This window comes from Chlamydotis macqueenii, chromosome 6, assembly GCF_036417535.1.
Source record: "Chlamydotis macqueenii isolate bChlMac1 chromosome 6, bChlMac1.mat, whole genome shotgun sequence".
Lineage (NCBI taxonomy): Eukaryota > Metazoa > Chordata > Aves > Otidiformes > Otididae > Chlamydotis > Chlamydotis macqueenii.
In genome coordinates this window covers 18821468-18842845 of record NC_141561.1, presented here as the reverse complement: position 1 = coordinate 18842845, position 21378 = coordinate 18821468, and the positions used below count along the sequence as shown (strand labels likewise).

The 21378-nt window shown below is 34.8% G+C and overlaps 1 protein-coding gene across 1 annotated transcript in view; it reads left to right on the top strand.

Moving 5' to 3' along the window:
- Window positions 1–21378, top strand: part of FAP (fibroblast activation protein alpha) — a 39080-nt gene that overhangs the window by 10908 nt on the left and 6794 nt on the right. The window contains exons 8-21 of the mRNA XM_086751075.1: window positions 1168–1288; window positions 1832–1986; window positions 3078–3181; window positions 3520–3655; window positions 6966–7010; window positions 8691–8795; window positions 8886–8956; window positions 9544–9597; window positions 10732–10856; window positions 12050–12097; window positions 14982–15080; window positions 15840–15909; window positions 17166–17360; window positions 19951–20005. Coding sequence (XP_086607201.1) covers window positions 1168–1288; window positions 1832–1986; window positions 3078–3181; window positions 3520–3655; window positions 6966–7010; window positions 8691–8795; window positions 8886–8956; window positions 9544–9597; window positions 10732–10856; window positions 12050–12097; window positions 14982–15080; window positions 15840–15909; window positions 17166–17360; window positions 19951–20005 — 1383 coding nt within the window. The remainder of the gene's footprint in view (window positions 1–1167; window positions 1289–1831; window positions 1987–3077; window positions 3182–3519; window positions 3656–6965; window positions 7011–8690; window positions 8796–8885; window positions 8957–9543; window positions 9598–10731; window positions 10857–12049; window positions 12098–14981; window positions 15081–15839; window positions 15910–17165; window positions 17361–19950; window positions 20006–21378) is intronic.

The window sequence follows — 21378 nt, the reverse complement described above, 5'->3', positions numbered from 1 at the left end:
CCAAAGCATCAACCTGATAACAGTGGTTTATCCAGTATTGACAAAGTATTCGTGCAAGAAAAAAAATTTAAACATCGTACTACTTTCAGAAAATACCCAGGCAGTGGGCTAAATATGAATAGACAATTCATTAGGAAACTTTTTCCATGTTCTAGGAGATTGTTAGTTCTCCCAATTAAATTAAATAGTTATTTTATCAAGAATTTTGAAGATAGAACACAATGAAGATAGATTCCTGTCTTCCTAGTACTAACAGTCTGTGATGTTTTTATACAATAGTCCTTGTATTGCATCTGAGAGTTTGAGGAGTTTTTTTGTTTTTCACTTAAAGCACAAAGTAGTTAAAATGTTACACTGATGCTAACAAATGCTTAGAGCTTCAAAAGGCATGATTTTCTGAGAAAGTGATGTTTCTGATGCTGGTTTCTTCACCACATGTCCATTAATTTGATTGAAATTTAGAGATACAATGAGGCTCTGAGCAACCTACTCTGGTTGGAGATGTCCCTGCTCCTTGCAGGGTGGTTGGACTAGATGACATTTAAAGGTTCCTTCCAACCCTAACCATTCTATGATTTTATGATTTCTTGCAAGAACTCTCTTTTGGTAACTAATTTATTGGAAAGGAACAAACCAGCCCAGAGAGAGTAACCCCTTTTTTTTTTGTCTCATCTCATATCACTTAGGCCTTTTGACAGGTTTAGAAAACTTCAATTGTTTTCTTTTTCATCATTGTATATTTGTTTTTATCTTTTACTTTTGGTGGAACCAGAAAGAAAAGTCACAAAACACATTATCTGAGAGTCTCTTAAAAAATGCAGAAATTTGCATGAATGTCAAAGATTTCTTTATTTTCATTATTTTCCACACCAAAGCTAGCCACAGAATCCTCTGAAGTTTATTAAAAGGAGTTGTTCAGGATTTATTTTGACATATTTGAACATAGAATTTGGCCTGTGATGTATAATTTATTTACTGAGGTACATACTCTTGCGTACCCTTTGCGAGGGCTTTTCGTGTAACTTTTATTTCCTGTTTTGTATTAATTATGTATTCATTTTGTATTCATTCTTCTTGTTGGTATAATGTAAGCGCATTAACTACAGATCTTACTCTAATGCTTGTTACTCGTGGCTATACTCATAAGAAATACTTTCTTGTCTTTAGGTATATGTATATCAGAATAATATCTATTTGAAACAAAGTCCAAGAGAGGCACCAATTAAAATAACTAGTGATGGAAAACAGAACGAAATATTTAATGGTATTCCTGATTGGGTCTATGAAGGTAAGTAAATCTTGAAGGGCAACAACTAATACGTTAAATGCTTTGTTTAGATTACCTGGTTCTCACAATCCATTCTGAAATATCTGTGTTTTTAGAGCCCTAAGAATTACATTTATTTGACATACAATGACTGCATTTTGTATTCAGAGTGTGTAACCAAAATCCTGAGCCTTTTTTTACTGAAACTATACCAGAACTTTACAAATTGGGCTTCCTTCTGCTGCACAGGCAGTGTCTGGGAATTAAGCTTTAATGGAAGTTTTAATTTTGGTGAAAATTTGTCACTTCAGTGCATCAAAAAAACCTAAAAAAATAAACACATGCACATGGGAAAAACCCAAATGAGTTAAATGGGATCTTTGTGCGTATTTTGAGAGTTCTTAAGGCCTTTCAGAATTGAGATATGCTGCAATATGTTTGGTGTTATTTATTTAGTATAACTCTCTTTACATGTCTAGTTGCTAAAAGTAGAATGTTCAAATAGATTAGAAGGTAGATAGATTACAGTGATAAACTATTATGAATTATTTTTTTTTCCCTCAGAGGAAATGCTAGCGACAAAATATGCACTGTGGTGGTCTCCAAGTGGAAAATATTTAGCATACGTTCAATTTAATGACTCTGACATACCAGTTATCGAATATTCATATTTTGGTGAGGACCAATATCCTAGAAAAATAATCATTCCATACCCAAAGGTATGTTTTCTCATTCTTTTGACTTACTTTCTGTTGAAAAGTCATGACAATGATAAAATCAACCGTGCTTAACAAATGGTTGTATTACAGTGGTTAAATCCATTGTGGCCTAAATTAATGAAAGAAAAAACTTAGGCCCAGTTCTCAAAAGTTATAGGTACATTGATAATTGTAGATCTTTAATAATATCAGTGAAATAAATGGAATTACTCATATAAGTAAAAAGCATGTGGAAAAGTGCATACTTACATGATCAAGCCTTGTTTTTTTTCAATTCAGTTTATTTATTGTGATGTGTTAACTATGTAGTTGTTATTTTTCATTACAGTAAATTAATTATGAGACATTTTTTATTTTGTAAAATAAAGGCCATGACAGCTTCAGTTTATTTCAACACTTCATAGTGCTTTTTGATCATAAGGGGCTTTGGACTTTAACTGTTTTCAAGGGCCACATCTAAGGCAAGAAGGTTTTAGGTTGGCATTTCTTCAGCACATATTAGAGAACTCTCCTGACTCTTGTCACGTTCATATGATTGCAAGTGATCATGTTAATATATTTTAAGAAGTTACTCACCTGTCAGCTGGGTTACAGTTTTAAAGTAAAGCTGGATGGTTTATACCAAAAATGGAGAAGAATTAAAAAAAAATAATGTGTGCAATGAATAAGCAAGCATGAAATCAGTTTAAGCTAAACCATTTTATTTCACAGCTGGGATGCCAAAGAGCACTTGCAATCACGTGAATATAGTCCTGGAGTTCTATGCCAAAGTAAGTGTAGTGTGTGCTGCAAAGATCCACACTACAAATAGAACATCAGTTCTCATCAAGCACATTTTCTATATAGAAACACACAAAATTTTACTGTTTAAAAGGCTTTCTTCTTTATTTATGAAATTATGTGTAAAGTTAAGTAACGTACTAATGCTGTAGTGTTGCTGTGAGATCTTACAAGACCGCATTTGTCCTATTATACTCAACTGAATAGATATTTTGTAACCTGTCTCCTTTCCTGCAAAAAGTGTATGTAATTTTCCTCAATCTGAATGGTTCAGAGCTAGATTTGAATAACCTGATACATTTTCTTTGAAGGCTGGGACTAAAAATCCTACTGTTAAAGTGTTTATTGTAGACACTATTAACACTGAAGTGTTTGGTCCTAAAGAGGTGCCAGTTCCTGCAGTCATAGCATCCAGGTAGTGTGCTCTCAAATATGTTTTCTCTTTTTTTTTAAAAAAAAAAAAAATTGTCTCTTTATTTTAAATACTTGAACTTCTAAGTTGTTTTCTTTTTCTAACATTGGAATGCCATATTCATCTCCTAGATACATCAGAAGCTAAGTAGAAATGTTGTATTTTGATTCTGTCTAATCATATGATACATTTTTACAAAGGACAAAAAAAATCCCTAAGACAGTGGAAGCTTTGCTATTGTTTTCCACAGAATAATATGAGGGATACAATCTGTAGCAATGCTTCTATATTCCTATTCTTTAATAACCAACATTTCTTTCCTTTTTTCTTTTATTTTTTAGTGATCACTATTTTACTTGGCTTACTTGGGTAACAGACAGTCGAATCTGTGTGCAATGGCTAAAGAGAATCCAAAATTTTTCAGTCTTAGCTATTTGTGACTTCAACGAAAATTCAAATACTTGGGACTGTCCGGAGGTAATAAAGTTGGAAATATAAATGTAACATTGCTGAAATTAGAATTTACTAATCCCATCTGCATAGCTGTTTTTTAGTATTTAACCTTGCCCTGAATTCTTTTAGAAAATAATTGTGTGCCTGCAATAATTGTATTTTCCAGTGTTTGATCACATTCATCTTTTAGCTACTAGTGATAACCTTTTTCAATATTTTAATTTCTGGGGGAGAGGTGAAAAAATTTTAATTGCACCAACAAGAAATAAAATCACTAAAATATTTTTAGTGAGGCTTAAATAACAACCAAAGCAACAAAAATAAGAAGAATTCTGTTGAGCATGTTTCAGTACTGTTTCGTTCTTTCTTGCTTCCTCATCTTCAAAAGTGGATCCATATAGGATCTTTATGATTTTTTAAAGAAAATCTTATTATACTGCGTTGAAATTTCATACTAAGTCTGACTAAATCATGTCCTTTATGATTTATGTTAAATTAGATGAAAGAACATACAGATTAAAAGTAAGGCAGGTTTTCAGGAGGGAGAATTTTTTCTGTCTTATCAATCCATACAGTTGGAGAAAGCAAGCAAGTTTTCAGAAACACAATCCCTTTTTCAGATCTGGAAAGAAAACTTCAGACTAATTGCAACAGTAGCTCTACATTTTGTTTAAATATGTCATTCTATCATTAAGACAGTTTGGAGGGAAAACCATGCTCTGTTGAGGAGAAGGATAGCTTAGATGGCCTAGCCATCTATACCTTTTCAGAAGCTTTACTGAAAAAATATTTATTTAAAAGACCTTGTAAAGCCTGAGGAGTGTAGACACTCATAAAGTTATATAGGTCCTGAAGGAAAGGATAACTCTGAATTTCAGTAACTCTAGTACAGAAGTCTCATTTATTGTATTTTAGTATTGATGCTGTTTGCATGTCTTGTTTTTAGAGTTTGTAGTACGGAACACCTATAAAAACTAGCATTAAGCTGAAACCTTGAACTAATGGAAAATAAAAGGCATGAATGCTTATAAAAGTATTCTGTATATCTGATAAATTGTAAATTCAGAGTTTATTGCCACAGCCTTTCCGAGCTGAAAATATATTTTATTCCTCTATGATACAAGAATTATTGCAAATTTAAAAGGAAGCTACGGTCCTGTCTAATGTCTTTCAAAAACATTATCATTGAAGTAGTTTTCCACAGAGAAATATCTTATTAGGAAAAAATACATACTTACTGCAGCATTTGACGTGTTTCCTAAGTAATTGTTCCACTTCATAAGTATATTAACACTGAATCTCTGTCTCACCTCCAAGTAACCTATATTTTAATAACTAAGAATTTTAATGTACAGAAAAAAAAAATCAAAGGTTCTAGGATTCTACCACAATCCACCAAAGTACGTTAACACAAGCTTAACTTTAAGCATGTAAGTAGTTTTATTTATTTTGGTAGGTCTATTTATGTATTTAAAATTAAGGATGTGCTTAATTGCTTTGCTGGAACCAGACCAGAACAATTAACATCTTGCAGGGCTGTGTTCATGATCCTTGTTTAATTGCATTTCTCCGTGAAACCTTATTTATGGAGTCACTACTGACGTTTCTGTAATTCTATATTTATACAGTGATACAATGCTTTTATCACATTAAAGTTTGCACAAATGGCCAATTGAAGGAGTGTGAACAGATGGGAGTGCTGCATTAGCTCTATTTGCTGTTAGAAAGTATATCTCTGTATGTTTCCATTGGCAAAAATAGTTCTCATGTTGATTTCAGATTAAGATGAGACTCTAATGTACAATAAATATGCTAGGCTTTATGTACTTGAAAATAATATCAATATAATCTACAAGATGTTCCTAAAGTGTCGATTCATCAAAAATGTTCACGTGTTCAAGTCCTACTCATGTGAATAGACCATAAAAACCAATATGACTTCAGTGGAACTATTCATGTGAGCAAAAGCTAGGCATATGGTTATGAAATTGGGATTTCCTATAAAGGTGACAATTCTCTAATTAAATTCTGTAAATACACAGAAAAATTACATAGAAGTCAATAGGACTACTCATATGAGAGAAGTTGAATATATCCTTAATTACTATGTAATCAAGATCTAAGCCTTAATTTAAAGAAAGGACAATAAATATAGGATGCAGATATACAACAATACATCCCATTTTTCTTATCTTAAAAATAAATAAAATCCATATTCTGAGTTAATTGCTCAGTGGAGCCTTTGCAAAGTACTAAACAGTCTTCTAAGGTGCAAGTACCTGCAACTTTTGCTCAAATAAGTCACTTTGCAGGGACTAAGTTGAAAGGCAGAAAGCATGATTATGAATGCAAATGAGATGACATTGAGGATAACAAATACAAACAATATTATTTAGAAAGCAAATTTGTTGAATTTATTTCAGACTGTGAAGAAATACTATATTAAATGAACAGTATAAATAAAAGGTTGCAAGATTAAAAAATAAATACATTGATTGAATGCAGAATTGTTAAATATTAAATCACTTGCTCCATCCAACAAGCAAGATATTACACTCTTAAATGAAAAAGTCTTAGGAAAGTATCGAAAATGCACTAGAAACTTTATAAGTAAAACATAAATAAAAATGTAAAAGCACATTTAGCTGCAGGAGGTACTGATCCATTTATACTCAGTACAAGTCTTTTTAAAATCAGCTTTAAAAATGTTACAAGGAGTTAAGACCTACTAAACTTATAGTCATAGTCTCATGACTATGTGAGATTTTTTTTTTTTAAGTGTTGAAAGGCAGGCCCTTTGGTATCTCTAAGCTAAGCACAAAAATATGGAGAACCTTGATTTCTATGTACTTTACTTAGTTAAAGTATTTGGCTTGTGGTTTTAAGGTTTACATTTAAAAGATGTACCTAGTAGTCACATTATTCACTCTTATAAATCAACATCAAACAGCTTTGAAACAAAAGGAAATATGTCAAACGGACCAGCTGAGAATCTAACAGAGATTTTTAATATTATTGTTCCTGAAAATTATTTTAATTATTTTTTAACTGAAAAATTCATGAGATTAAGTAGTTGTTAATTCTTGATTTCAGTGAAAATGTTTCATAAAGTTAAAACAATTATTTTATATTTTATTTGATGACAGCTGTTAAAAATATTTTAACTAACATAATGGTATTAATACAGTAATACTGTTTGCCTCAGACAGCCTTAACGTCCCTGAGCTTTCATACCAAGTGTTCTAAAATTCTCTTTTACAAGTTTTACATTTTGAATCTCCATAAACTCAATCTTGAACTTCTTAAAGACTGTGCATTTGATTTTGTTTTTCAGAATCGACAGCACATAGAAGAGAGTCAAACAGGATGGGCAGGCGGAGTAGGTTTTCTTGTACTGTATTTTGATTTAATGAAAAGCTACAGCTTTCTGCATCTTCACAGAAACATTTTGAAACATGAAGCACCATTCTGAGTCATACAGCACTACTGCTTAAACCTGTTGCACTGTACGATTGAGATTTTTAATGCTGGGCTAAGCATAGGATCTGGCTACCTCCTTGCTGAGTATAAAACCCCTTTTTCTGTCTTCTTTTGCAAGTCTTAGACTAACTGATTAGACATTATACTAAAGGGAGGAAATGAAAAGAGGTACGTTTATACTGCAAAGTAATTCTTAGAAGCATCCTAAAGGCAAAGAATAGATTTTAAATTCCTCTGATGTTCACTAGGGCAAGAGATAGGATTGGTCATACTACAGCATTTTAAGAATAAAACCTGTTCATTCAGAACACAGTTTTAGTGCCAAGTGCTGCACATCTTCAGCTAGGGAGGAACATTCAAGGTAAGATACCCCACCTCCAATGGTAGTTGATACTTCTCTGCAGTGACACCTAAGCAAAAGAAATTTTTTCTACCCAGTAACTTTTAGCTTGGTAGAACCATAACACCTGTCTTTGGGAACTCACAGTAAAAATCTGCAGGAAATCATAAGAGTATGAGATTATTATTTGCAATCATATATTCTAGTAGTAAATATGTATTATTGCTCATGTTTACTCCTTGGATAGGTGAAGTTACCAGAATTCAATATGAGGAACCTCACACTGTGCCCTGAGTATGCTGCAGTGGACTTAAATGAGTTTCAATTTTCAGTACACTGTCCTTTAAGAGACACATTTTTATTTGAAGTGAAGATCACACATTTACAAGGATTAGTTATTTCACTTGGTCCCTTTCTTTTTTCACCACTTCTCTTGACGTTGTGATGACAGGTTTTTATTAGAGCTAAAGAAATTGCACATATGCATAAATCCCTGGTTTAGCCTTTATAGGATTCTAAATATTAAGAATTAGAAGCAGGCTCCAGAACAATTCAGCTTGTGGTCATAGGTTCCAGTCGAGCTTGTGTTAGTATTATTCAAAAGTCATACTTACCCAGGAATGTTTTATGCTATGTTTGAAGTGCTTACAGGTCGTTCTTCTGTGTTCGTGTTTTGAAAATAAAACTCACAATTGGAGTAACTCATTATTGACTGAAAACTTTAGGTGATGGTTTGAAAGGAAGCAAAAGTTGAATAGTCTTATCTGGGATAATCTGTTCTTTAACATTATTGGGGTACGTCAGCTATCCATTTACTTAGTGTTGTGTTTGCTCAGTCAAGCAGCCAAACTCTGTGGTCCACAGGATTTTCAGTCTTGCACCGTTCATGAACATTAGCTTTATTCAGAAACTTATATTTTAAAAATCACCTCTACCTGTTTTTACATAACTAAAGAAAGATCATTCCAAATATACAAACAAGTTATTCCACTTATAAGTATCCGTATGTGTGGGATACTTGAGGTAACTATATTATCAGTTTAAGAAATCTGACATGACCAGTTAGAAATTGTAATGTGTACTGACTGGGAGATTGAATATCACACTTGTGTAAAGTACTTTGTCCCATCTGAACCGATTAAATAGTCTTGCTACTTTTAGTATGTGTCCTGTAATCTGCTAAACAGCTTGGACAGTCTTACTTATGTCTTATCTACCATTTTTCTTCCATTGTTTCAGTTCTTTGTTTCTGCACCATATTTTACATCAGACAGCAGTTCATACTACAAAATTTTTAGTGACAAAAATGGTTATAAGCATATTCATTACATCAATGGCTCTGTGGTAAGTCAAGCAAGATGTTCTACATTGATCTACTATAAGTTCCTGAAATAATTCTACAATATTTAGTAACTTACATGTCTTGCTTCACAGGAGAATGCAATCCAAATTACAAGTGGAGAATGGGAGGCAATATACATTTTCAGAGTAACAAATGATGCAATGTAAGTATCATGAAGAAGAGAACAGGTAGTGAGTGTTGTCAGTAAAAGCAACACTTATTCATTTGAACACTATTTATTAACTCATCAAGTTATAATAAGTATCTGAATGCAACCACAACAAATTTGTATGCAAAGGCACTGCACAGGTTTGCAATCTTGGCTTACTTATGGGAGATTCTTTGCAAATTGCCGTAATTTTTGTATTTATTTTCAATCATAAATCTTAGAGAGACTTATTTAGAAATACTTAAATTTAATCATGTGGTTAACACTCATACAGTTTGCAGTTACTTCTCTTTTTATGTTCTCTCATTCAGTTTACTATGTAGATAGATACAGCTTACATAATCGGAGTGATTAGCTTATGAGAATTAAGATAGAACTCCTATTTATATGGTTTATTTATCATCTAATCAGAGTTTGAGCAAAGATTAAGATTAAAGGTATGTAAGCTTAATTTACTCTTCCATCACATGCAGAAATCTCAAAAAGTCTTAAGTTAACTTCCAAGGCGGCTTTTCATCTTGATGCTGGTTCATAGGTCATCACTTTGTGGATTATTTATTAACATATAAATGAATTTACAGTTTCTATTCAAGCAATGAATTTGAAGGCTATCCAGGAAGAAGGAATATTTACAAGTAAGTGTTATCAACATTATCTTAATGATACAAGGTTGATAGGAGGTAGCTCTGGATTTGTCAATTAAATAATTTAATTCAAGATGTTTAAAGTGTAATTTCACAAGCTATTTTAACTAAATCTTGACCTCAGGTTATATCTGGGAATTGAGGAGAAATAGCATCTAAGGTTTAAATATACTCTTGGGGAAAAAAAATATAAAAAGGGAAAACATTTATTTTTAAATTGAACTGTTCTGAAAGTACAATGCCTATGCCAACCTCATGAAGTTCAACCAGGCAAAGTGCAAGGTCCTGCACCTGGGTCATGGCAATCCCAGGCACAAATACAGGCTGGGCGGGGAATGGATTGAGAGCAGCCCTGAGGAGAAGGACTTGGGAGTGCTGGTGGATGAGAAGCTCAACATGAGCAGGCAATGTGCCCTTGTGGCCCAGAAGGCCAACCGCATCCTGGGCTGCATCAAGAGGAGCATGGCCAGCAGGTCGAGGGAGGTGATTCTCCCCCTCTACTCTGCTCTGGTGAGACCCCACCTGGAGTACTGTGTCCAGTTCTGGAGCCCCCAGCACAAGAAGGACATGGACCAGTTGGAGAAGGTCCAGAGGAGGGCCACGAAGATGATAAAAGGGCTGGAGCACCTCTCCTATGAGGACAGGCTGAGAGAGTTGGGGCTGTTCAGCCTGGAGAAGAGGAGGCTCCAGGGAGACCTGATAGCGGTCTTCCAGTACCTCAAGGGGGCCTACAAGAAAGATGGGGAGAGGCTGTTCAGTAGGGCCTGTTGCAATAGGACAAGGAGTAATGGTTTTAAAATAGAGGGGGGTAGATTTAGATTAGAAATTAGGAAAAAATTTTTTACCATGCGAGTTATAGAACACTGGAACAGGTTGCCCAGAGAGGTGGTGGAGGCCCCATCCCTGGAAACGTTCAAGGCCAGGCTGGATGAGGCTCTGAGCAACCTGATCTAGTCAGGGATGTCCCTGCTCCTTGCAGGGGGGTTGGACTAGGTGACCTTTCAAGGTCCCTTCCAACCCTAACCATTCTATGATTCTATGATTCTATGTTCTAGAATGTAAGGCAGACACATGTGAGATTAGTTGTAGCAAAATAAATATTGCTTTATTTTATTTTTCTCCTAGAATCAGTATTGGAAGTAAACCTATCAGAAAACAATGCATTACTTGCAATTTAAGGAAAGAGAGATGCCAGTATTATACAGCAAGGTTCAGTGAACGTTCTAAGTATTATGCCTTGATCTGTTATGGTACGTATAGCATGGGAGCAAGCATATAATCGGTTGTTCTTTCAATTTTATCAGAGGTGTAGATAATACTGATTATCCCAAACAATAGCTAGATGAGTCATAGAAATGTCACAGTAACCAGGAGAGATGAAAGAAACTTTTCCATGTCCAAAAACCTTGGGAAGAGGTTTCTTCACTCTACATATTTCTACTTTTTCAACAAAAATCTTGCCATTTTTAGAATTAGAAACAAATTTGTGAAAGTCCTTCATGGCACAAACCAGATTCTAATCTGGCTCATCAAAGTCATTCTTTTTCTTGCAGCAGCAAGAGCAAGATTTGGAAATACACACTTGATTTCCAATTCATGTGATGAAAGTTAGCTATGAGAAACTGCTACAATGTGTTTCCCTATTAAACTTATTAAAACCTGTGTCAGCCACAAAATATTGGATATTTACTACCTGATAAGATTTTTAATAACTGAAGTAAGAAAAATTCATCAAGATGTATGATCATTGAAACCACTTGTAACACAGACGTATTAAATGAGATCTTAGCTCTTTTGAAGTTAGGTGATTTCAGTTACCTGAGGTTTCATCATTGCCAGAATAAAAGAACAGTGAAGTCACAATCAAAAAAAAAGGAAAGAAAAATATCCAAGTTTTTCCTTTTGCGTATTTCATATAAAGTTTACTATTCTTCAGATTCTGCATTGACTGACCAGCTGAAGAGTTCCTTACAACTTCCGCTGAGCAGAGAAGCAAATGTAGCAAATAATAACACCTTTCAATCATTCTTGCACAAAATAGTCAGTAAGGTCATCACCATATGAAAGCCACTCACCTTCACAAATATGATGTGACATGTTCTCAGAAGAATGTTTCACATTGTTAATTCTGCTTTCACCTTATGTAATCACATCTCAGGTATTACCTAGATGTCACTTCATCTCTAGGGAGGAAGAATTTGTTAGTAGATTTAAAGTTACTTCTGTTACATTTGCTAAGCAATGCCTGTATGTATACAAGTTTATGTATACACAGTAGCTTATGTATTTTGTGCAGCAGGGAATACTGAGTTGTACAGCAGGGAAGATTCAGATTTGGCTTTCAACTTTGAGCCTGTCAGTTACCAATGTTAATGTAATACACACTGCATCACCAAATTGCAGCTTCAAACTATAAACTGCCTTCTTACCATTCTTTTGACAGGTCCTGGGATTCCCATTTCTACTCTTTTTGAGAACCGCGGTGATAGAGGTACTGCAAATATCCTGCCTATTTCTGAGCAATTATTTTTCTCATTGATCTTTACTATGCAGATCCTCTAATACAATATTTATGATTGTGATCAAGACAACTTTCATCTTGTTTGTTAGTAAAATATCTAGTGTCTTTCTAGATTTGTTAATTAGTAATATCCAAATAGCAATGAACACATCAATGCCTTTATTTTGATTCGAGTCCAGCACTTTTATAGCATCATGATGTTTTTCCTGTTTACACACTATAGATGCAATGAACATCGGCAGCTCTTTGTCTACCAAATACTGAGTCAAACTCTTTAGAAAACATTATTGTCATTTCCAAACTATTCCTTTTCACATTCAGATGAACACAAGTCTTTCTGAGTTTTTCTATGAAGCAACCCTACCCTACGCAGAAGGCAACAGTGTACTTTTTAGAGTTTGCGGTTTGAGCTATTGTATTGTACTAATTAGAATTTGGATCAGTGACTTGCTCTTCAGCCATCAGTAGAGATGTCAGGGAAGAGCAGCAGCTCTTTCAGATTATCATCAGTGCTTCAGACAAGGTGCAATTATTGATACAAAATGGGAACTCCTGCAAGAATCATTTAGAGTCCTTATTCTTTAAGTAGGTTGTTAGTGAGGACTGTTTGCAATTAGGCCAAGCAGGAATTTGCTAACCATTAAAATAATTATTGCTCTGCAGTGAGTTTTCTCTCTCTGTCCCTTGTTTTTCCCTTAAAATTCTTCTCCAACTTAAAGCCCTCAGTCCTGAAATGTTATGAAAACTAGCATAGTCCTGTAAAAACCTTCAGTGATTTGGCATTTGTCCTTCCTTCCCCAATAATCAGTGGAAATGCACTGGTAGTTTTAATGCTAGGGTCCTTACAGTTCAGCCTGTATTTATAATCCCCAATTAATTGAGTGTTTTCTGACCAAAAGACACATAAAAACATGAAGAACACAATGCCAAAATATTGTTAAGCTAAACTAATCAGTGATGATTCATGTAGAAGTCAATGAATTGCAACATAGGATTATTTTGACTCCAATAGGAATTGGTACATCCTAGTTTTTAACCACTCAAAAATATTTGCACATGGAAAAGATTGGTCAACATGTCTATTGCAATTGTGCTATAAAAACACTGTGTTCTTCTGGTATTTCTTTTGCGGAAGGTTTAAATAGGTTTAAAGGATTAAATACAGCTAATGCATCGATTTTTCCATATTTAGTCTATTGTCATAGCTCTCTGTTTTCCATGATTCATTATGACCTTGTGTATCAAGGGCCCCTACTACTTCCTTGTCAAAGTATGAATTGCATGAAATGCAGCTAAGCGCCCAACTACAAATATGTGTTAACCTCTCTGCAGGAGAGAGCAGTTTCATTTAATGGATCTTCACCACTGGTTTCGTGATGCCTCACTCTGATGTGCTATTATTCTTCAGGAATAAAAACAAATTCAAGCTTCTTTTGGACTTTTCACGACCTTTTTTGGCTTCATTTTCCTTAAGTCCCTTGCTTTCATAATCTCTTCTGTGGTGCAAAACTATTTTTAGTAGTTCCATTTTCGTTTCAGTTGGCAGCATTTTGAAAATGTATCATCCATGAATTTTAGTAGGAGGCATGCAGTTAAACTAGCATACACATACAGTTTGGAAGCTCTTTCCAGCATGCCTACAATTTATTTGTGGTAATGGGCAAGTTTCAGGAGTTTTGAGGGGAAGGGTGGAAAGGATTCAGCTGAGTTTGGGTGAGTATCCAAAGCTAGGATGATGTTTGAGACATAAATCCAATTTGAATCTGCAAAACTTGTCAAGAATACTTTGAAAGAACAAATTCCAGCGTTATATTTCTGGCATATCCTGAGCACTATCTAGCTCAAGTCATGCTGAGAGAAGTACTACTTGTATTTTTTGAGCATTTCTGGAAGTAGGAGGTGGTTGCCATTAAATATATATATATATATATAAACTAACAAAGAAAAATCTCCTGTAGTTTTAAAAGGTTCTTTCATTTTGAAAGTGAAGCTAAAAGTCACAGATTTCCATTATGTACAGTATTCTTCACCCATCACTACTCATAGTAAAACACATAAATAAACAAGTAATACCCAGTGGATTCATAATATATAGTTCTTCAGTCTATGCTGGAAATTAACTTAATTTTAAATAGTAATTTTTAAATTATATAACTGTAAATTGGGTCTAAAGCAAGTAAAACAAAAAAATTTAAATACTTTTTAGATTTAAAAAAAAAAAAAAAACAACGAAAGAGGTTCACTAAGTGTGCGGTAATATATTACTACCAAAAGTTATATGGCAAGTCTAGTATCTTTGTGTAGGAATGTACCATACAGTGAGTTTGCCACAACCCATTAAGAAAATGAATTTTCTGCTTTAGTCCAGAAACAAGATACTCCCAAACATCTATGCACTTAACTACACTGCCCAAGGGTCTCAGAGGTTAAACTGGTGTTACTGTTGTAAGCAAGAGAGGCGATATATGACTGTGTTTTGCATGAGGGGATGAATTTTGGATTTCCAGCTCCCACTATGTTACAAAACTGAGACGAGGGCTCTGCAAGAGAAAATAATTTCTTCATAACATCCAGGACTCTTAACACTCAGAGACATCATGTGAAATGATTTGCACTCCAAAATGTACATCCTATAAAAATCTAACAAATATTTGTGCACTGTAATGCCAGTGCCTTACTTTTATTTAGCTATTTGATCAAGCCAAATTAGAAGTGTTTGAGTTGATTTCATTACTTTACTTGTAAAATTCACTGATCTTCTTTCTGTTCTAATAATACAAAATAAAGGAATCTCAACAAATGAAGAGAAATTAACAATACATTAGTTAATAATTCAGGCATTTCTTTTATTTAGAGCTCAGAGTGTTGGAAGACAATAGGGAATTGCAGTCTGCTTTGCAAGAGATCAAACTGCCAAAAGAAGAAATTAATAAACTTGAAGTGGATGGTATAAGTAAGAATTGCACGTCTTTATTATACTTTTTGTTCCTACCATTTTAATATTTTGCCTTCATTTTGTTGTAAGTATCGTCTTTCTGTAGAACAAAGTTGTTAGCCTGTCAGATTGGGAAGAAGAGGCCTGCTTCTATCCTGTTTGACAACAGCCAACTTGTCTGTGCCTCAGGGTATCTCTCAGTAAAAAAGTAGTTAAAATACATCTCTGCTTCACAATGCAATTTTTTAAAAATTATTTAATATTACCAGTAAACTTTTTGAATATCCTGTAAAAACATTATACTATGGTGATAATAAAATGTGAAATGTAAACTGCTGTTCATATGTTACACATTATATTGACTTGCATACACTATTGTTTTCATTAGTGACTTTACAAACAATATTCCAGGGTAATGAATCAGTGTAAAGTTTCCAAAACTCATTTCTCATAATCAGTTATATTCCTAGTTCTCTCTAGAAACTGTTACATGCCTACTTGTATTTTTCTAGGCACCTGGAAAACTGAGAATCTAGTTATGTGAAATAATAATTTATGCATAGCTAAATTAAAATAAAAATGGGCACTTTATTTTTTCAAATTTGTTGTTCAACAGCTCAATATAAACAGTTACTTGCATCAGTTCTGTGATTCACAATTCATGCATTGTGTAGTTTGTGCTGATTCATTTTCATATACCATTACACCAAAGTCTGGATTATGCTTGGAGGAATCATTTTAACTATTAACAATATAATTTTAATATGTCTTTTCTAGCTTTGTGGTACAAAATGCTTCTACCCCCACAGTTTGATAGATCCAAGAAGTACCCCCTGCTTATTCAGGTGTATGTAACACTTCCTTTCTTTGAACATTGTTGTTTTGTCAGAAAACATACTTCTTACAATTTAACAAAAAGCTAGGACATTTGCAACATTTTATGAAGCAAAAACAAAACCACTTAGTTCTGGTTTGTTTGTTGTGGTGGGATTTTTAATATATTTCTGGAATAGAAATCCAATCCAATGGAAATCAATTAGGTTTTTAATGTTAATCTTAGCATGGCAAAGATTAGTTCCTCAGAGAAAGAAAAAGAATAGAAACGTGTAGGCTATTGCTTAGTGTTCTTAGCTCTGTTGCTGCTTCTGTTTATAAGGCAGTTTTAAATTACTGATTTCAGCTTTGCTAATATGAAAAATACAAGAGCCTGCTTTGTTTTTTAAGAAAAAAAAAAAAAACAAAGACACTTAAACCACGTGGACTGGCTTCTTTGATCAAATGTTTCTTCTAAAGAGCATTTGACATTACTTTAATTGTTTGCAGGCAGGAAAGGCAACAAAAATTGCAGTGGTGCAAAAAAAAATGAGAGGCAGAAAGGAGAGCTGAGTGGGTATAATAAACCTTACATCATTTTTTGTTAACCAGTGATGATCCAAAGATCCAAGAATGCTAAATATGTTCAAATGAAGTTTAGAGTAGAAGATTAAGTCAGTCATGTGCTTGAGGTCAAATGTATAACTTGAATTAGGCCACTGTCATAAGGAGTGTCTCACTGTACTGCTCAGCTATGTGGGGTGTGTTCTGCCCACAGCTCCAACAGCACATGGTATTCCCTACTGAAAGAAAGAAGGTCTAGGGTTTGCCAGAAAGTGTAAGGAGCAGTATTTTTTTTTCTCCTGTTTTCTTTGGCATTGCTGACTGCATGTAGAGATCAAATGCAGAAAAGCACTAAAAAGGGCTGTTACACCTAAGGAATTTGGAGAGAGGAAAGAATTGAGTCTTTGAGGCATGACTCTTCCAAGAATTCCCCTTAGGACAAGCACCTGATGCTGCACCCCTTAGCCTGAGCTAAAACTAATTATTTGCCTTAGGCATGAGACCTTAAGACCTCAAGGATTAAAATGAATTTTAGATAGCAAAATCTCACAAATATGTGAAAATGATAGTTGAACTGTTTTCCTACTCAGCTCTCTGAACCACAGCCATATAGCAAAATACTTGTGGAGAAAATCTTAAGAAGTACCTATAGCTATAGTCCAGTATCCAGTAATCATTTATAAACTTATAAACATGAGTTGAAAATGTGTGAATTTTCATCCTCAGGTATGGAGGACCTTGCAGTCAGAATGTAAAGGAAACATTTAGCATTAGCTGGATAACCTATCTTGCAAGCAAAGAGGACATTATTGTTGCTTTAGTGGATGGCAGAGGGACAGCTTATCAAGGTGACAAGATTTTGCATGCAGTATATCGAAGACTAGGAGTCTACGAAGTTGAGGACCAAATCTCAGCAGTGAAGTAAGTAGAATATCTCCCTGAAGGTATTTACATACCTACAAGAAGTTATATGAAAAAGATATTTAATATACTTCTCAGTCTTTCTTCTAGAGAGTTGAGGTCTCCAGGAAATAAGACAAGAATACTTGTAGAAATAAAATATTACTGAGGTGCTTGATGCCAGTGAGGTTTGGTGTGGTTTATTAAGTCCACATACTACGAAGTCCACATTTGGACCTCACCACTTCCATTTTATAAGGGCCTCATCAGGGGCTTCAATCCTAGGCTTAAGGAAATACAAGTGTCAGTGGCAAGAGGTAAGACAATGCATTATAGATGATTCTGAAGTTTTCCCTGTAGGGGAAACCTACCTCAGTGACCATAATGATTAGTCCAAGATCCATAGCGATGTACCACAGTAATTAGCTACAGGTCAAATGTGAAGTTTGTAGCAAAACTTAATCCTGACTCAAGCCTTCTAGTGATCAGTTAGTCATAAACTTGCCTTCGATACTATTTTAGGACAGTTCTGAACAATGGAAAGTGTCTGAGGTCCTCTGGTAGTCATTGCCCAACAGTTGCTCCTTTGTACCGGAACACTTAAGGTATTCCAAGGGAAAACAACTCCCTAAGCAGAGGTTGTGGGAGGGAGTGAAAGGTGACGTTTCTGTAATGAAAGGTGCCTGTTAAGCTTACTTAGATGCAGTAGCACTGGTAAAGAGAGCATTTAAAGGAGTGTTAGTTTAAATCCCACAGAGATGAGCACAAGGCAGGAATAAGGAATTTCATCTAGCCTTTGGTCTGGAATTTGGCCCATCAGAGCATGGATAGATTTTCAGATGCAACAGTAAATACCCTCTTTCCCCCAGTAATAGACCTGACTCTGAGTAGCGTAGCTAGAAATTGTATGTAGCAGTCTAGGTTTCCACAGCTTTCTCTACTCATTTGAGAACACTGCTTTTATTTACAAGTGTGTGTGAGGAGGGTATCTGTTCCTTCATCTTTCTGCTTTGTGATAATACATTTCTTTCTCAATGATATAAACACATGATTATCCTTTCCGGTGATAAATGAAACAGAATAGCTGTATATCATGTCAGGTTTTTCTATTAATCTATTATTTTATTTTCTTTCTTTAAACCTTTAGCAGCAACAGCATGCTTTAAAATACTACAAGAGAGAGGATGTTTTGTGTTACTCTGAATTGTCACTCAGACATAAAATGTCAGAGATCGAGGGAACCTAAACTGATTCTGCAGTTGCAAAATCTGCTGAGACAGGCTGTAAAGAAATGACCTCAGACTTCACACTTCCCAGTTTTCTGTCAGCACCTAGACTAAAGTTTTGTTCAGTTAAATGTATTGCATTCCATCTTCCTGATATAACACATGGTTTAAGATGCATGATTTTTAGAGAGGATCCTATACTCTCTGGAAAGTTCTTGGAGGGGCTTTTACTGTAGGAGGAACTCCAGGGATTACGATAGCAATATAAGAAAGCTGAATCATTTTTTGGCTTTTCTAACTTTGTCCCACCCAGACAGTATCCTGTATTTTGGGTGTTGTCAGTTGCTCGTGCTTGTCCTAGTAAAATAAGGCTAATATGTGTCCTGGGATGTATCTGAATCTATTTTGTTTATCTGTCACTCTCAAACCTTTGTGGTCGTTTGCCTCATCCTCTTTTCTTTGCTGTTGCTAATACAGCTCTGGAAATGCAATCTTCAGACTCTGATGCAGGATTTTTGTAGGAGACTTAATATTTATGATTCTCTTTGACCTGTTTGACTACTGAGTGCATAAGCAAGGTGAACCTTTAATCCATTGCAAGCTTATTACTTGGAGCCTTAGAAGATGTTTTCCTCATTATTACTTTTTATTGTCGTAGCAGTATGTGCTCTTCACTTTTCAGGCACATAAAAAGAAAGCTTATTGGACCAAGGAATCTCTAATTTCAGAGGCTGATACTGTGCCTCTTGAGAGATCAGAGTATCAACTTGTTGTAAGATAAGTAAGTTGAGTATCTTGAAGGATAAGGTCTCAATGTTAACGGTAATCCAGCACCTTTGGCATTAAAACCAGGAAAATGATAATAGCGTGTGGGAAGGTAGAGCTATGGGAAATGAAAAGTGTTTGTTAGTAGGAGTACAATTTTTGAACTTTTTTCTCTGCATATATGTGAGTGTGTGTCTGTACAGATGCGTACACACATATATATATATGCACATGTGCAACATGAGTATAATGTATGATGTTTAATCTAATCTGGACTCGATATCCAGGTGGATTCTAAGTATAAGAAAAAAGAACTTTTTTGCCAAGAAGCCAGTTGGGCAGATTCCTCACCTACTGGAACAAAAATTATTGTGAAGAAAGTATTAATCTCAGCATTTTTTATTCTTTCAAGAAAAATTCTTCCTTTTCCTCTGAAATATCTATTAATTAAATAAGCGATGCTTTGTAGAAATCAAACATGCTATGTTCTTTTTCAGTTTGCTCAAATTGGTGGGATGTGTGGAAAAAAAGTGAAAGAAAAATTACGTTTTGCTAATTTCTTATAGTATTAGCAATCTTTTGCAATAACACATTTATTTCTGTGATTTCATTTTCCACAGGAAATTTATAGAAATGGGCTTTATTGATGAGAAACGAATAGCAATATGGGGCTGGGTAAGTGGCTGGCTTTTTGTGTCTCTCTTTAAATAATCCTGCAGTATAGGTGTTTTTTAATTCTTCCTTATTCTGTCCTAAATCTGAATAAAGTTTCTTCTACCAGTGTTTGATGGTATTGCCAAAGGGGATAGTTCCTGTTAGCGCCTATATACATGCAATTGCAACAGTGCAAGCCCCCAAAAAAGGATCTTTGGCAGCTCAAGAGGGAATTTTGAAAATCTTATGTCTAATACATTGTTTGGACTTGAAGTTACGGAAAATTGAGACATTTTAATTGGCTTTACTTTTAAATTAGGAACTTACTGGCATGGTGTCAAATTCAAGTATTGTCCTTTCTAATCTGAGATTAAAATGATGAGAAAAGTCCTATGAATATCTCTCATCACAAAATGTGACACTTGCATCATTCTGAATCACTGTATACTTGGCTGGCTTCGAAATGGTCAGTAGGAATGAATGTGAGTCTGTGGGGTGTACAACACTGACTGCTTCACCAAGAAGCGGAAAAATTGGACAATATAGGAGTCATTCCAAATAATTAGCCAGTTTATTTTTCATCTTTGATTTTTACAAGTAATTTGCTTTGTAACACTCCTAGAACCTTTTATAGCCAGATGTATTGCAAGTGTTTCTTATTACATGGCCAGATTCCACTGCCCTTAGGCACTGAGAAATAGAGTATCATATCTCAAGTACAAATTTTAGGATAGCACTGCATTCTAATAGGAGAAAAATAAATTATTGGAATAGTCGGAGTTCTTTTTCCTGTGCTGTCTGCTTCAAAGTAGGATCATTCATGGAAATGAGATGCAGACCTATCAGTGGTGTTACAGGAGAGCTGAAGCCAACTTCAGTGGCAGCACAAATGCCACACAGCCCCTTTATAGAGATTTTTAGGATATTTAGGCCATCTGACTGAATTGCTCGTGTTCATCGTGAATGGCTGGATCAAGAATGCATAGACAGAACTGGAGCCCTGCCTCCTACCCAGCTTCAGCATAACAGAGTTACACTATGCAGAAGAACGAGCTGAGAAGCAACACCTTAGGGTGTCATGGATTAAGGACAGTACTATAAGGAATGCTAAAGGGGGTTGGAGGCCAGACTTATGTTAGCCACTGTTACTCCTTCTCTGAGTAAATCAGTATCAACTATCCAGCAGTAACAGGCAGCACTAACTAAAAAAGCTTACAGAATAAACTGGTATGTTAGCCACTCATTAACATTTTCCTGTATTTTTCTCTATACGTGTTCATTTTTCTCTGATTTTCATTCAGAAAGACTTTTTATTTCATTCTCCCTAACTGCTTGTCTTTGCCAGGAGAATTCTTCTGATCTGTCACTGTTTGTTTTGTTTATTTTTTGCTGGT